Below are 18,007 nucleotides of genomic sequence, written 5' to 3' on the forward strand. Positions count from 1 at the left end.
TCACAGGAAAAGGATCATTAGATCAAATATAAGACTTTCTCACCCAGATAAAACTGCTGAATCCACTTTAGTCGGTCAGTTCAAATCTCTTGCTCTGCACTTTCACAGTTTTGTCCTAGCAGGACAGCAGATCCTCCTGAATAAGCTATAAAACTGATTTGCACTCTCGCCATCCATCAAGGAGTCCCACAGGGTTCTGTACTGGGACCTTTTCTGCTCGCACAATTCTGCTGTGGTTTCTTTTGTTTTCAGTCTGTTCTAGCAACACAGTGTCACTGTTTCCACATTTTATTGTGCTTCAGTGCTTAAACTATTTAGTCTCTCAGATAATTCTCTATCATTCTAGTATTTTTTTTTTTTTGCAATGATGGCAGTACATAACATTTTACCAGATAATAGGATTAAACTTAAAGGTCAATGTTAATGTTTAATGAGGTTTAAAATAATCTTGGGTTGGGGAGGGTAGGAGGGGCGAATAATATTGACCTTACCAGTTAATGGCTGTTTCTTAATTCCAAGAACACAGAGAAAATACTTGCATTCTTGTGGAGACCGGTCTTGCCAAGGTGTCCTCGGAAGAACGAATTCTGGAGACCGCGAGAACAGAGAACGCGCCCTGTGAAAAATGAGATGCTGCGTTCTTCCTGATGGTCAAGTGACCTTCACGCGTTTTAAATGGAAAAGTATTTAAGCGTTACAGCATTCATACAACGATTTATTGTTTTTCCCCTTTTTCAAAATATATACTGTGCATAAAAACATTATAAATATACTCTGCACAACATAAATAATACAGATTTTATTATGAATTTATTAAAATTAATGTGTTTATTCCTTTATTAAGATGTCCATGGTGATGTTTAAATACACTGTTTCATTTAGGGAAACTCCTGAGGTAAATATCTGAACTGTAATATTAAATTTAATAAAATCCTGCGCTTCCTACCTCCAGTCGCAATGACTTCTGGGATTTCTAGAGCAAGTTCGGTGCTCAAGTCTGCATTGGTGGGTCCTCGATATCAAGAACACATCCGGGAAGTTTCACGTGTTCTCTGTTCTTGCGGTCTTGAGTACTGTAACTGAACTTTTGCAGCTGATGATGACGTTACACGAGTCATATTGAACATCTGTGAACTTGTTTTTTACTGAAAGTACTCACCACATTGATTATTTACCCAGGGTTCCATCATGTTTCTTTGATTAAATATTTATTTTCAAAGTTGTGGTATTCTATTTAAATCACCCTGTGTAAAATTTACACTAGCTGACAAGTCTTGTCGCCTATCCAAGTTTTAGGAACTACAATTACTAACTTACTTGGCTTCTAGTTGATCAATTAGTTTCAGAGGTGGCTTATATGAAAGGTAAAGGCCTCTAGATGACGCTTATTTGAGCACAATAATATCTGATTATTAATGATTGGATTAGGACAGTAAGATCTGACTCTGCTCAGACTAAAGTCTCATCACTGAACAGAAATAATGTCCAGTATAGAATATAAAGTCCTGCTGCAGTGGAGACAGAATGAATATTGTGTCTGACTCCATCATGAGCTTGGAGGACTGCATCCATACATCTCTGACATGACTCAAATCACTGATTAATAAATCATCTGGAATGCCAAAGAAAGCCTTCTTGCAGGACTCCCAGAGTTCATCAAGACTCTTTGTGTTCATCTTCAATGCCTCCTCCTTCATCTTACCCCAGACATGCTCAATAATGTTTATGTCTCGTGACTGAGCTGACCAAAACTGGAGCACATTGACCCTCTTTGCTTTCCGGAGCTTTGATGTGGAGGCTGAAGTATGAGAAGGAGCGCTATCCTGCTGGAGAATTGTCCCTCTCCTGTGGTTTGTAATGTAATGGGCAGCACAAATGTCTTGATACCTCAGGCTGTTGATTTTGATCATCCACTCTGCAGATCTCTCGCACGCCCCCATACTGATTGTAACCCCAAACCATGATTTCTCCTTCACCAAACTTGACTGATTTCTCTATGAATCTTGAGTCCATGCGGTTTCCAGTAGGTCTTCTGCAGTATTGGTGATGATTGGGATGCAGCTCAACAGAAAAATTTACTTTCTGACACTTTTCCAAATAATCAACTAGAAGTCAAGTTATTATTTGCTACTCTTACAACTGAGATCCATGACAAGACTTTTGTCAGGTAGTGTATTCCAGTCAAACAAACAAACAAACAAAAAGAAGCGTTTCTCCGAGAGAAAAATATAATAGGAAGTTTTGTGAAAAGTTCCTCAATTAAACATGGCTTGGGAAATATTTGAAAAAGACAAATTTCACATTTCTTCATTTTCTCTTCAACTTTATAGTTATATCTATTAAAATGTTTCACAAAAACTGTAAATGCTAACATTCAGAGATTTTTAGCAAATCTCAAGCAGACGATGAATGATACAGCCTCACAGAGGAGTGAATGCTCTCTGTCAAAAACATCCGTTTACCATTTTAATTGTGTAGAATATCCTAGATTACATGAATATCATTATGTGTTTAGGTTAATAAAGGTTTATGTGCTACACGTATGTTTGTATTTTTGCTTGTTTGTGTGTACAGGATTTGGATATGTGCTTTTTTCTATTATTTTGGAGATGTTCCTGCCATTTAAACATGGTATATTTACCAGTTCTCTGGTCTAATAATACTTGTTGGTTGTTCATGTCACACAAGCATGGCGAACTAAAGGTGTAGACCTGAACAATGCCTGATAAATTGAAGATAACACATGCTGGGGTATCAAAACATCAACACTTGATGAAAACCAATTGGTTTTAATGTACAAATGTATGGATACTTTTACACACAGTGTGATTGTATGTTTCTACTGTGTCTTTACTATGGTAGTCACATGCTCTAGCTATCAAATCCATCTAAAATTCAATTAATTCAATTGTTTTTATGTGTTAATGTGCTGCTAAAAACAATATAAAGTCATCGCATGTATATTGAGCTGGATCGTTTACATTAAATCAGTCTCAAATGCTGTTTGGGTTTTATTCAGAGTAATAATAACCAATTGTGACCAATTATTGTTTTTTTGGTTTAGTTCTTTCCCACTTCCCTCCATTCTACCTCCCCTTTCTATTCAAATGGAGCGGATATCAGACGGGTGCTAAAAGTCACAAGCGAAAGCGATGTCAAGGTACCACAGTCCTCCATTTTCCCTCCTTGTAGACGCTGATTCTCCTATCCTTGCTCGTTAGAAACTCCCCCATGAGCTTCACACCTAGGTTGGCTTAAGTGTTTGTTTTGGCCTTCATGTCCACTTATCCTTTTTTACCTTGCTATGTTTCCTTTTAAAGCTACTGTCGCTGTAATCTCATGTATCCAAAATGCCCAGAGCATTGTTTTGGATGCATACAATGCGTCTCATGTTAAAGTGTATTGCAATTATTTCCTTTGTGTTGTGACCACTGACAAGACTGATGTGACTAATTAAAAAGTCATGTGACGAACCACAAATACCTCCTGACATTGCTGTCATTTCCAAACACGAGTCATCTGTGACTAAAAAGAGATTCCTAGCAGTTTTTGGTCTGCATTCAAGCTTTATATTGTACCAAAGAACATTTTTGTGGCCACGACTTCTGTTTCCATTGAATTTGTGGCCAGATTTCTGTAGAAGTCACTGCAGTTCTTTTTAATTCTAATCCAGGTATGTTTTTTCAATCTAATAAATTCAATTTAATCACACACAGCATGTCTTACCACACACTAAACACAGACTGGCTTCTGACACAAGCCTTGTTAACCTTAGCTGTCTTCATAATCCCTCAGGTAAATTAAGTTCCCAATGCTCCACTTTACCAAGTATGCTGCGCTTGTTAGAGTTAGGGCTTGTCTTATTTCACAACTCATCTATTTTATAGATTCATTTGGGTCTGGATGGCTATTTAGGTCTAATCTGTCCTTATCCAGACCTCTTGTACTTTTAGTTTGGCTCCTGGCACCATAATGAGCTTACGGTGTGTATGTAGGTCAGTAGAGTAATACTACATGCTTCAATTGACTTTTCCCTGGGAAACGGAGTTTAAAATATGTTGATCCTATTGCTGCTGTATCATATTCTCAGTGAATGAGCCTATTAAGTCCACATTTAGATTATCCTCGTTTGTGTTGGCTCAGTAACGATGTGCTTTTTGCCGTTTGTGTTGGTTCCAAAATCTATTGATAGCCACATTAAAGGCACAATATGTACAATTTGGTTATTAAAATATCCAATGAACACTTAAACAGTGTTATATTTGACTTGCGTACTCACATGATCTCGTATGTTTAAAATAAATAAATAATCCAGAGAAATAACAAGTAAGACCGAGTGTATTAACACTTTTAGATGCACATGTTTGTTGCGAATACGCGCCCTCTAGTGGAGAAAATCACATACTGTGCTTTTATAGAAAATATATATATTTTTAAATCACCAAAACAATAATAGTATAAATAAAGTGTTTACATTTAGTTTAGAAGATGCCAACTGAAGTGTTATTAAATGTAGCTATACAAAAATAAGTACGTATTTGTAGTGGTGGCCCTTCTCTGATGATGTCAGTTTGACGGCTTCAGCCACAATATTCTTAGCCGTACCCCTCTTACCGTAAACTACATAGCCCTGTGTAAATTGTTTGCCCAATAACCTTATAACTAATTGGGTCACCCTTAGCAGCAACAACTGCAATCAAGCGTTTTTGATAACTTGCAATGAGTTTGTTATAGTGCTGTGGAGGAATTTTGGCCCGCTCACGTTTGCAGAATTGTTGTAGTTCAGCCACATTGGAGGGTTTTTGAGCATGAACTGCCTTTTTTCAGGTTATGCCACAGCATCTCAATAGAATACAGGTCAGGACTTTGACTAGGCCATTCTAAAGGCTTCATTTTATTGATTTTGACTAATATTTGAATACGTTTGATGATCTGAAACATTAGAAAGTAACAAACATGCAAAAAAGTAATAAATCAGTAAGGGGTCAAAAACGTTTTTATAGCCCTGTCCAAATGGAAATAAACAGATGATAATAATAATAATAATAGTGTTTTATTTACATTTTTTATATTTTAAAGTATACTCTTAAAAATTCAAACAACATGCAATTTATTTATCTCACTTTATTCAGAAAGTCAGAAGCAAATGTTTGATGTGAAAAGGTAGAATAAAAATTAATGATATAAAAAACACTTAAATAATGCTAAATGCCACATAAAGTAATGCTAAATTACATATTGTACTTTCAAGCATGCAGCTTTCTCTCTATGCTGTTGTTCACATTTCTATCTCCATGAGTGTAAAATAATGATCATTCAAAATATAAATACTTTATTAATATAACCAATGTATTTTGCGACGCCATAAACAATAGAGCATCATATGACTTCCATATGATATATAGATATATAATAATATCATACTGCACAGCCCTAAATGTTCACATTCCTCAAGGTCAACATCAAATAGAGATGATTCTTTTGAATCAATAATCTGCACAGGTAAAGTATGACACAGAGCTGTCTTAACATCAGGTGAATGATTGCTGATTTGATTCTCCAGGATTCATTTCTCTGTTCATATCTCTCTGTCTGTGAGAGAGAATGACAGGCGGCTTTTCAGTGCGCTTATTTTACAACCTAAACACTCAGTGCACTTTTAGATTAGACTTTTAGGAGGCTGTTTACACCTGCTCACTTCATGCATTTCATTCTGATTGGATAGTTATGGCATCATGAATAGGGTAAATCTCTTTTATTTAATTTTCTTTTATCTAACCCTAACCCTACAGCCGCAACCCAGTTCTGGGAAGCCCCCATACATACTCATTCACACTATGGCCAATTTAGCTAATTAAATTCCCCTATATCGCATGTGTTTGGACTGTTGGGGAAACTGGAGCACCCGGAGGAAACCCGCGCCAACACGGGGAGAACATGCAAACTCCACATTGAAATGCCAACTGACCATTTCGGGACTCGAACCAGCAACCCTCTTGCTGTGAGGCCACAGTGCTAACCATTGAGCCACTGTGTTGCCATTATTATTATTATTATTAACAAGAGCACTGAAATAACAATATAACATATCAATTTAACCACCCAACTATCAAATACAACGATAGAAAATTAAGCGATCATTCTGAGTCCTGATCATCGATTTGTGCAGTATACACGGATATTTTGTCAGCAGATTTAATCCAGATCTTTAATGCTCACATTTGTAAAACTCTGGTAATTTTTGAGCGAGATGCTAATGGTCTAATCCAGTTCAATGATTTATGCTAAGCTAACGGGGCTCCCTCTGGACCTGAGCTGCGTCCCAAATCGCATACTTATGCACTATTCTACGCCATTTTGTAGTATAAATAGTGTAAGTAGTGCGTTCACACTGAAAACTCTAAAAATCATAAGTGCACTTTAATTACCAGGATGATGCACTCATTTAGACGCTACAATGAAGTGTGGAATGTTGGACACTTCACGCACTCAACGACCGCAGGTTTGCTTACATAGAGGAAGGGGCGGAGCTATCGGACGCAGGTTGAATAGCTTTATTTATTTTGGATGGTGAAAGCAAAATTCTCCTACGAGAGTGATTGTAGCGCCTCCCGATGGTGAATGCGGCAATACTCATGGCAGGTATTATTTGATAATTCGGTCGTTTATTTCACTGATTTGGCAACCGTCAAACGTCATCAGGGAAACGGTTTGAATTACCGCATAGTAAAAAAACATTAGTGTGCCATTTGGGGACGCCACTACATACATATAGTATCCTGTTAAGTGTGTAAGTGCATAAGTACATAGTGTATAGTGTGCCATTTGGGACGCAGCTCTGGAGTTGTAAAATGGAGAGCTCCTTTAAATGTGCATTTAGCACAGGATTTTAACTATATATCTATTTAGCAGAGAGTCATTTGTGGCTAGTTTATTGAACCGTTTTCACAAATCACATATAGTTGAAGAATTATTAGCCATAATATTCGACTAGATGTTCTTCAAGACACAAGTATTCAGCCTAAAGTGACATTTAAAGGCTTAATTAAGGTAAAGTTAGGGTAATTAGGCAAGTCATTGTATGACAGTGGTCTGTAGACAATCAGAAACAAATATTGCTTAAGATAGCTAATAATATTGAGCTTAAAATGGTTTTTAAACAATTAAATCTACTATTATTCTAGCCGAAATAAAACAAATAAGAGTTTCTCCACAAGAAAAAATATTATAGGAAATACTGTGAAAATTTCCTGAATCTGTTCAACATCATTTGGGAAATATTTAAAAAAGGATAACTGTGACTGTATCTATCAGAGAAAACAGATGAAGCGAGTGGCTGTAAACAGACTCTTATGCCGAGTTCAGACTGCAGGATTTTCAAAGTAGTCGTGTCACAGATGTTCTCACACTGCATGAATATCTGGGCTGGCGTTTCGTCGCTGCTTTGTTTACACTGCAAGATGGTTCGGCGACAGGGACTTTCACATTGCATGACTTTACTATAGGAAGAATCGCCGACAACTTCGTCCAAACTACGTCTCACAGCCAAAAACATGTAGTATATCTTTTAACTACATAATGAGAAAGAAGCCTTTAATGGGGTAGAACATGTACATACTTGCTCATGTGGGTTTAAAGGGAATTAGCCATTTCTCCTCAACATTGATAATAAACTAATTTCTTTCTGTATGAAACGTCAAACAGACACGGTTGCTCCTGAGTCCTGTCAAACCTCCACTAGTTTTTCCTCCATTTCGTGGGTCCAAATAAACCGAAAAAGAGCGCTGTTAACTTCTCCCCCAGCCTCCCGCTGGCCTGCAGCAGGTATACACACACACACAAGTGAAAGCTGCTCTCTCATTGGCTGTAGGCGATCGCTGATGTTATTTTCAGTCAAAACTCAATTCACACGGCATGATTTGAATCGCCGACAGCTCCAGATATTCAGCCCGCCAAATATCTCACAGGCATCGGCGACTCATCGGCGATTCTCTCAGATCGCGTCTTTGATCGTTCATACTGTGTGATTGTCACTCACGTGCACGAGCAGCGATTTGCCTGTGATTTCAGGCATTTGTCGGCGATTTCTCAAAACCTGTCGGCGAGCCAATATCGGGGCTAAAATCACGCAGTCTGAACTAGGCATTAGATACGAGCAGGCACTGAAAAGACTCTTCTGCTCCTGTAGTTCTGTCATCTATTGTGTTTTGTGCGCTGTGATGTGTTTCTGTATGTGTGTCAATGTAATGAACTCTCCTGAATGTTGTGCTTCTGTCCATCACCGTGCAGCCATTCACAGTGTGCAGCTGAGCCGCAGTCATGTGGACTGGTACAGTGTGGATGAAGTCTATCTGTACAGCGACGCCACCACGTCCAAGATCGCCCGCACCGTCACACAGAAACTGGGCTTCTCTAAAGGTGAGCGCTTCAACATCTGGGTATTTTTATTCCTGTCTGTATTCTTAATTTTTTTTATCCTTTTTTACTTTTACATTTAGTCCCATCTGTATTCGTTCGTTTTACCCTTTTTTATATTTTACTGTTTTTTCCTGTATGAGAACTTTAACGTTTACCTTTATTCCTTTTAATCCCTTTTACTTTTGTCTTTTACTTTGACCTTTTATTCCTGTCTGTATCCTTTATTTTTATTTGACCCGTTTTACATTTATACAGTGGGGAAAATAAGTATTAAAAGTTCACGAAACCCTTGAGTACTTTTTTTGAGATGTTAACAGATTTGTGTGTGTTGAGCATCAGTTAAGACAATGTTAGCACCTGTAAGCTTTAATTGTGGGAAAAACTGGGTCATTTTGAGCTTTTGTCAGCTAATTTCAGCTTCCGGGTTTAAAATGATTTTTGGGGCGGATTAATGTGTTGTAAACATATTGGTCATGTGATGTTTCCCCAGCCTCCAGCAGTGGCACTCGACTGCACCGCGGTTATGTAGAGGAGGCGTCGCTGGATGATAAACCTCCAAACACCACACACATCGTCTTCGTCATTCACGGCATTGGACAGAAGATGGATAAAGATCGCATCATTAAAAACACTGGCATGTGAGTTTACAGCAGAGCAGTTATTAACAGTATTGAGCACTGGAATTAGTTATAGTTACTAGTTAGTTCTCACAAATAGTAACCGAGTTACATCATTATAAATGTAACTAATTAATAGTGAAAGTAACTAGTGGGTTATTTATTTATTACAGTAGTTTATTTGATTAATTGTTTTTGATAAAAGGAATTCTGTTAGTAACTCCATTTGTTCTACGCTGTTTAAATAGCAAATGCATTAGCGCTCATATGTGCGCCCATAGGCGTTCTGGTCTAAAAAGGAAGGCGTTATGAGGCGGACCGCTGGCGCGTCGCTATTTTGAGAAACTATAATAGATTTTTCATTAGACCAAAACGAACCCGGTCTAAACTCCGGCGCCTCGCTTAAGCACTGCTTAATACACACAAGAGAGCAATAGGCAAATACCTTTACATATGAAAAAATTTAAATATTAAGGATATATATAGGATATAATAAGAATAGATATAGGATATAAATATAAAGGATTAAAATATTACAAAACATATTATTTTCTAGCCGACATAAATATGAAAAATCACTGCTTTTATGTCTTCTTCATCTCGGGAGGCTTTTTCAGTTCATTCATAACAATTTGCTTTTGTATAATGTTATTATTATTAGCAGAATTATTTATTATATCCATATTTATATTTGTTTTATTAAAACAAGCTTAGATTTGTCCACCTGTCAGGTTTTAGACCATATGGGGCACAGCATGTGTTTTAGGATATAACTCAGGGTTTTGAACACACTTTGTTATTATTGTTCATTTATTCGTTTGCTGGAAATTAGAACTGAATTTAGAAATAGTTTTGAAACGAATATTTGCGCTTAACAAACTAAATTATTTATTTATAGACTAATTGATGTCTGTGCGTAAAGGTTTCCCTATCCAAGAGCCAAAGTGAAAGTAGATCCATTATCTCTCATTCTCACGCAGTAGATGCTCTGTTGAACTGTTTTCTGTTAATAAACTGTGAACTGTTTGCTTGTGAAATGCTCAGATTTTCCACTTAGACTTACTCTGCGTCCTGTAAATAGTGAATGCGCTCTTGGTGCGACGCAGCTGACTCTTAAAGGGAATGGGAGATGAGACTCTAATTGGTTTATTCTCAAAACACACCTATAACTCATTAAGAAAATAAACTCAACCCTTTTAGACCATGCGCCACGGCACAAAGCGGATTTTCCCGTCCTTAAATTAGCAAAAATGCGTTCTGACACGCCCTGAAAGCGTTTGCGCCCTGCGATTTATGCTCTGCGCATGGACCGTCAAAATAGAGCCCTTAGTGTTTGAATAAGTATTTAGTTGAATTTGTGAAACGTGTTCAGAGCTCCTGGTTTTTTCAGCAATCTCACATGTTGTGTTTGTCGTGTTTCACTCTCTGTGTACTTCAAAAACAGGATTAATTATTACTTATTTATATTTGAGTTAAACTTATACTTATTGACATAAGTTTTTACAACATTTATTTTCTCATGTTTCTCAGTAGCACGTGCAGTTGTTATTAACTTCTTTTGCCGAGTTAATATGCAAAATATCCGCCTAAACTATAACTATGAATGTACAATTACTCTGCTTCTCTAACTTTTATACCGTGGCATTGACATGATGCTCAATTATTACTAATGAGTCCAAAGCCTGAACAATAGATACAAGGCAGGATGGATCCATGCTTTCATATTGTTGATGGCAAATTCTGACCCGAACATCTGAATGTCGCAGCAGAAACCGAGACTCGCTGACAGGAGCGGCACCCGGTGTGGTCTTCTGCTGCTGTAGCCCATCCGCCTCAAGGTTGGACGTGTTGTGTGTTCAGAGATGCTCTTCTGCAGAGCTCGGTTGTGACGAGTGCTTATTTGAGTTACTGTTGCCTTTCTATTAGCTGGAACTGGTCTGGCCATTCTCCTCTGACATCAACAAGGCATTATTTCCTCTTTTTAAGACCATTCTTTGTAAACCCTAGAGATGGTTGTGCATGAAAATCCCAATAGATCAGCAGTTTCTGAAATAATCAGAGCACCCCGTCTGGCACCAACAAACATGCCACGTTCAAAATCCCCTTTCTTCCCCATTCTGATGCTCGGTTTGAACTGGAGCAGATCGTCTCGACCATGTCTACATGCCTAAATGCATTAAGTTGCTGCAATGTGATTGGCTGCTTAGAAATTTGCATTAACAGGCACCTAATAAAGTGTCCGCCTCAGTGTATATTCCACTGAAAACCGTAGATGTTTAATTGTCTTTGTTCAGGCTGCGTGAAGCAGTGAGGAAGATGGAGGAGAAGCACTATTCTGAGCAGACAGAGGAACATGTGGAGTTCCTGCCAGTCGAATGGCGCTCCAAACTGGCTCTGGATGGCGGTAAGACACGTCCCAGCTGCTCTGATCACACTCACACACAAATACTGTTTAAGCAGACGGCAGAGAATAGAGTGTTATCATCATTCATCCGTCAGTCAGCTGTGCAAACAAAACAACTCAAACAAGCAGATGCATTAACATTAATAGCAAAACGATGACTGAAAGATACAGTTGCTGATAATCCCACTGAGTATACACACTTTGAGAGGGATTTCCCCTGTTGCACTGCAGACACTGTGGAGTCCATCACGCCAGATAAAGTGAGAGGCCTGAGGGATTTACTCAACAGCAGCGCCATGGACATCATGTACTACACCAGCCCGCTCTACAGAGACGAGGTGAGGCTTCAGCTGAAGATCTGCATGCTCTTTACATTCATATTGCCTTTTCAAACTGGTCAAGATATTCACTATCAGGTTTGTATCAGCTGTGAACTGTTGGCCAATTACTTCAGACTGGGTCATTTAAACCAATCAGAGCACAATAAAGTCATTTGACCAATCAGAGCAGAGTAAAGCCATTTGACCAATCAGAGCTGAGTAAAGCCATTTGACCAATCAGAGCAGAGTATAGCCATTTGACCATTCGTAGCAAGGTAAAGCCATTTGACCAATTGGAGCAGAGTAAAGCCATTGACCAATCGGAGCAGAGTAGAGCCATTTCATCAATCAGAGTGGAGTGAAGCCATTTGACAAATCAGAGCTGAGTGGTTTTATTTGACCAATCAGAGTAAAGTAGGGCCATATAACCAATCAGAGCGTAGTAGGGACATTTGACCAATTAGAGCGGAATAAACCCATTTCATCAAGAACAGAGTGTAGAGCCAGTTTACCATTTGAGCCAATAAGGGGAGAGTAGGGCCATTTGACCAATCAGAGGAAAGTAGAGCCATTTCACCAATCAGAGGAAAGTAGAGCCATTTGACCAATCAGAGCAGAGTAAAACCATTTGACCAATCAGAGCGAAGTAAAAACAATTTGATCAAGAGTAGGGCCACTTGACCAATCAAAGCAGAGTAGAGCCATTTGACCAATCACTGTGAATCAGAGCCATTTGACCAATCAAAGTCGAGTAAAGCCATTTGATCAAGAGCAGAGTAGGGCCATTTGACTAATCAGAGAAAAGTAGAGCCATCTGACCAATTTTAGCAGAGTAGAGCCATCTGACCATTCAGGGCAGGGTAGAATCATTTGACCAATCCGAGCGAAGTAGAGGCATTTGACCAATCAGAGTGAAGTAAAGCCATTTGATCAAGCAAAGTTGTCAGACCAATCAGAGCAGTGTAGAGTTGTTTGACCAGTCAGAACAAAGTTAGGCCTTCTGACCAATCAGAACAGATCATAGACTGACCAATCACAGCAAAGTAAATCTGTGGAGCCTAAACACACACCAAAGAGTAGACCTGTCTGACCAATCAGAGCAGAAGTAGACTCATTTGACCTTTGATTGGTCAAAAGAGTCTACTTCTGCTAAAAGTAGATTTATCTTACCAACAAACTATTAGGAACCTTTATAATGGCTGAATAGGGGCGCATAGTAGCCAGGGTGCTGACAGATTTGAGTTCATCGTAGAGTCTAGCTATTTTTTTTTATGTTACAAACCATCCCGTTATGATGCTCACACAGGTAGACATGACCGTGATTATTGGTAACACAATGCACACTGCCACAACTGATCAATCTTAATGTTGAAAACACTTTTAAACAATTGGAAACCGTGCTTTTTAAGATTCTTGATGAGAATAAAGTTAAAAACAACAGCATTTAATTACAATAGAAGTCTTTTGTAACTACTGACACCTTTTAGAAATAAAATGTAGTAATAAGTTTTCAAACAGTAAACAGTCAAACAGTCTGTCTCTCCAGCTGACCAATGAGGTGTTTTGTAGATGTATATATATATACTCCAGTGTTCATCTTTGCAGATCACTAAAGGGTTAACGCAGGAGCTCAACCGCCTCTACTCTCTCTTCTGCTCACGAAACCCCCAATTTGAGCGGGACGGCGGTAAAGTGTCCATCATCTCCCACTCTCTGGGCTGCGTGATCACCTTCGACATCATGACCGGCTGGGATCCTGTGCGCTTCTGCCTGCAGGAGCACCACGATCAGCTGGAAGCCGAAGATTCGCAGTGGAGCAGCTATGAAGAGCGACACCTGCTGGAGGAAGTGCAGCTCACCAGACAAAGGTGTCTACAAACTATCCAAACCAGGGGTGTCCAAATTTGGTCCTGAAGGGCCGTTGTCCTGCATAGTTTAGTTCCAACCCCAGTTAGACACACCAGAACCAGCTAATCAAGCTTTTTCTAGGTATACTAGAAACTTCCAAGCAGGTGAAACTTGAAGGAAGTTGGAGCTAAACTATGTAGGACTCCGGCCCTCCAGGAAGGAGTTTAGACAAAGCCAAACAAAAGCATAGATTGATCTTCATAAGATACAATGATGATTCAGGATGGGAAAAAATGACATGTAAATGTAGTAACCGTGAGTTTTACATAGACAGGTAACACTCATCATTTAGAAATGAGTTTTGATGTATTAATCTGTGTTTGTAACAGGTTACACGAACTGCGAGATCAGCTTCACGGTCTGAAGGAGTCAAAACCTGCATCTATCCCTACGCTAAAGTTTAAGGTGATGTAGTGCCTTTAACAGCGATATCAGCTCTCAAACAGTCTAGACCTCCATACAAATAAGGGGGTAATTGTGATGAAGAGTCAGACGAAGTGGGATCCATTTGCAGCGTCTTTATTGAACACAACACAAATAAAGAAGCAGATGTACGTTTCACAGATGAGATGATCAGATCAGGGAACTCACTCAAAGTCGGGTCACAAGCAGAGTTGTAGGCAGGTAGCAAAGATACATAGACGAGGATACAGGCAAGGATCTGGGCAGGCGGCATAGAATCACAGGTATACAAACAGTCCGGGTCGGCAACAGTAATCAGTCAGACAATGTGGGGAAAACGCTTGGAATTGAATGCAGAGCAAAACAAGACTTCGCACAGAATGACAGGCGAGAAGGGCTTATAAGCGTTTGTGTGTATGGGTATCAGCTGGACAGTAATCAAGGTCCCGCGGGGTCTTGTGGGTAATGGAGTTCTTAAAACTTCAGTAGTCGGGTGAGCGGGACCTCTGCTGGTTGTTGAGGGGATTAACTGGGACCGAGTCTGTGACAGTAATATAGAGTTTTAATCAATGTTTTTACACTGTTGTTGAACACTATCTACTTGTTTAGGGTTTTGTATGCAAGTTCTGACTCTTCTAAATGAAAGAGTCCAGATATAAACCCTCTGTTAATAACCTCTCAGCTGGTCTGTCTTTAATAATCAGTGTTTTTTACGTGTGTATGGATTACATGTGTATGAAGCTGAGTTCGTTTGCAGGTGGAGAACTTCTTCTGCATGGGTTGTCCTCTGGCTGTGTTCCTGGCATTGAGAGGGATCCGGCCTGGAAACAGTGGTCATCAGGACCACATCATGCCCAAATCCATCTGCCGGCGCCTCTTCAACATCTTCCACCCGACAGATCCTGTGGTAACTCCACGTCTCATTCTGTGACTCAGCTCAGTGGACTAATCTGACGCTATTTGTAACACATGTTCCACTGTCTAACAGGCCTACCGACTGGAGCCTCTGGTGTTAAAGCACTATAGCAAAATCGCACCGGTTCAGATACACTGGTGAGTCCTGACGTGATGAAATAGATGAATCTTAATTGATCTTAATTGTGCACTAAGTATATTTATACAGTGCATCTGGAAAGTTTTCATAGCGCTTCACTTATTCCACATTTTTTTATTACAGCCTTATTCCAAAATGGATTGAATTCATTTTTATTTCCTCAAAATTCTACAGACAATCCCCCGTAATGACAATGTGAGAAAAGAGTTTTTTAAATGGTTGCAAATTTATTACAAATAAATAAGCTGAAAAATCACATGTGCATCAGTATTCACAGCCTTTGGCGTGAAGCTCTAAATTGAGCTCAGGTACTTTCTGTTTACACTGATCATTCTTGAGATATTTCAGCAGCTTCATTGTAGTTCACCTGTGCTCAATTCAGCTGATTGGACATGATTTAAAAATACATACACCTGTCTATATAAGGTCCCAGGGTTGACAGTGCATGTCAAAGCACAAACCGAGCATGAAAACAAAGGAATTTTCTGTAGACCTCTGAGACAGGATTGTCTCGGGGCCCAAGGCTGGGGAAGGTAGAATCATTTCTGCAGCTCTGAAAGTTCCAATGAGCACAGCGGCCCTCATCATCCATAAGTGGAAGATGTTTGGAACCACCAGGACTCTTCCTAGAGCTGGCCGGCCATCTAAGCTGAGTGATCGGGGAGGAAGAGCCTTAGTGAGGGAGGTGATCAATAACCCGATGGTCACTCTGTCTGAGCTCCAGCAATCCACCTCTGAGCTCTGTGCAGCAATCCACCAATCAGGCTTGCATCGTAGAGTGGCCAGACGGAAGCTGCTCCCTGCCTGGAATTTGCCAAAAGGCGTCTGACGAACTCTCAAACCATCAGAAACTAAACTCTCTGCTCTGATGAGACTAAAGTTGAACTCTCTGGGGTGAACGCCAGGCGTTACGTTTGGAGAAACCTAGGCAGCGCTCATCACCAGGCTAACAGCATCCCTACAGTGAAGCATGGTGGTGGCAGCATCATGCTGTGGGGATGTTTTTCAGCAGCAGAAACTGGAAGACTAGTCAGGATAGAGGGAAAGATGAATGCAGCAATGTACAGAGACATCCTGAATGAAGACCGGCTCCAGATTGCTCTTGACCTCAGACTGGGGCGACGCTTCATCTTCCAGCAGGACAATGACCCAAAGCACACTACCAAAATATCAATGGAGTGGCTTCACAACAACTCAGCGAATGTCTCTGAGTGGACCAGCCAGAGCCCAGACCGAAATCCTATTGAACATCTCTGGAGGGATCTGAAAATGGCTGGACACCGTCACTTGAAAGGTACTGGAAAGGTACTGCAAAGAGGAAAGGGCAAAAAATCCCAAAGACAGGTGTGCCGAGCTTGTGGCATCATATTCAAAAAGACTTGAGGCTGTAATCGCTGCCAAAGGTGCATCAACAAAGTATTTAGCAAAGGCTGTGAATACTGATGCACATCTGATTTTACAGATTTTTTTATTTTTAATAAATTTGCAACAATTAAAAAAACTCTTTTTTTCCCACATTTTCATTATGGGGTATATGAATTTAATCCAGTTTGAAATAAGGCTGTAACATAAAATATGTGGGAAAAGTGAAGCACTATCAATACTTCCTGGATGCACTGTATCATTTGTTACATGTTAAATAAAGAATACTCACTCACATACACACACGGTACTGGTTAAAGGGATAGTTTAGCCAAAAATGAAATATCTGCCATTATTTACCCATTTTTCACTTGTTCCAAACCTGTTTGACCTACTTACTCAGTTTTTTTTAATATTTTGAAGAAATTTGTAACCATTGACTTCCATAGTATTTGTTTTGCCCATGGGTACAGGTTTGCAGCTTTCTTCAAATTGTCATCTAATGTGTTCAGCAGAAGTAAGAAACTCTTAAAGGTTTGAATCCACTTGAGGGAAAGTAAATATAGGGTAAATGTTCATTTTTGGGTGAACTCTCCCTGTAAGTTTATCATTTGGCCCAGAGGGATTCACTCGTTTAAAGATTTCGTTTTTATTGCATGCTTGACTTCTCTGTTATGAATTTGAATTATGAATTGTTTGGTGAATATTTTGCAGGTGTAACACCATCAACCCCACGCCATATGATGAGATCAGACCCACTTATCTAAGCACAAGCAAAGACACAGCGTCTGACATGGAGAACGGCTCCAGTCCCAGCACCTCACCTGTCCTGGCCAGGAGACACTACGGAGAGTCCATCACCAACCTGGGCAAGGCCAGCATATTAGGTAAAGTTTTAATCGAAAACTTACTAAAACAGTGTTTCTCAACCACGTTCCCGGAGGACCACCAGCTCTGCACATTTTTCATGTCTTTTTAACCAAACACCCCTGATTCAGATCATCAGCTAATTAGCAGAGACAGACCTGTAATGGGTGTGAAATACAAAGGAGACATCAATAAACATGCAGTGCGGGTGCTCCTCCAGGAATGTGGTTGAGAAACACTGCACTAGAAGACACTGTTATTTGCTGCCAAAGCAAATACACTTTACCTGCTTTTGCAAAGGATGAGGACTCCAAACGACAATGACATGACAACACTGACACCATATTTACAAGAGCTGAGATAGAGCTGCAATTCAGATGGGGTAATGCGCAGTTGGTTTTGACCAATCATAGCATGCTGGAACATCTGACAAATAAGGGCGGAGAAAGGCAGGCTGACCAATCGAATCAAAGTTTGGCCATCTGAACAGTTGGAGCAGAGTAAGGCCATATGGCCAATCAATGCAGAGAAGGACAATCTAACCAAGCAGAGTAGAGCCATCTCTTCAACCAGAACCAAAAAGGGCCATCTGACCAATCAGAGCGGAGTATAACCATCTGACCAATCAAAAAAGATTAAAACCATCTGAACAATC

The 18,007-nt window shown here is 39.7% G+C and overlaps 1 protein-coding gene and 1 long non-coding RNA gene across 23 annotated transcripts in view; one reads left to right on the top strand and one right to left on the bottom strand.

The window, feature by feature from the left end:
* The window catches only part of LOC103909099 (uncharacterized), a 502,230-nt gene that overhangs the window by 129,021 nt on the left and 355,202 nt on the right, over window positions 1-18,007 (bottom strand). The window lies entirely within an intron of this gene.
* Window positions 1-18,007, top strand: part of ddhd1a (DDHD domain containing 1a) — a 35,101-nt gene that overhangs the window by 8,484 nt on the left and 8,610 nt on the right. For 11 of the 22 annotated variants that reach the window (XR_012392925.1, XR_012392926.1, XR_012392927.1 and 8 more), the window contains 10 exons: window positions 3,065-3,160; window positions 8,290-8,418; window positions 8,909-9,056; window positions 11,330-11,439; window positions 11,671-11,777; window positions 13,365-13,627; window positions 13,997-14,072; window positions 14,827-14,976; window positions 15,058-15,122; window positions 17,200-17,372. Coding sequence is in view for 8 of the 22 variants with exons in the window: in XM_073927669.1 (XP_073783770.1) it covers window positions 3,065-3,160; window positions 8,290-8,418; window positions 8,909-9,056; window positions 11,330-11,439; window positions 11,671-11,777; window positions 13,365-13,627; window positions 13,997-14,072; window positions 14,827-14,976; window positions 15,058-15,122; window positions 17,200-17,372 (1,317 nt within the window). In the remaining 14 variants the exon portion in view is untranslated. The remainder of the gene's footprint in view (window positions 1-3,064; window positions 3,161-8,289; window positions 8,419-8,908; window positions 9,057-11,329; window positions 11,440-11,670; window positions 11,778-13,364; window positions 13,628-13,996; window positions 14,073-14,826; window positions 14,977-15,057; window positions 15,123-17,199; window positions 17,373-18,007) is intronic. The other 11 variants (XR_012392932.1, XR_012392933.1, XR_012392934.1 and 8 more) reach the window with 1 other exon arrangement.

The sequence above is a fragment of the Danio rerio genome, chromosome 17 (assembly GCF_049306965.1).
Source record: "Danio rerio strain Tuebingen ecotype United States chromosome 17, GRCz12tu, whole genome shotgun sequence".
Classification (NCBI taxonomy): Eukaryota; Metazoa; Chordata; class Actinopteri; order Cypriniformes; family Danionidae; genus Danio; species Danio rerio.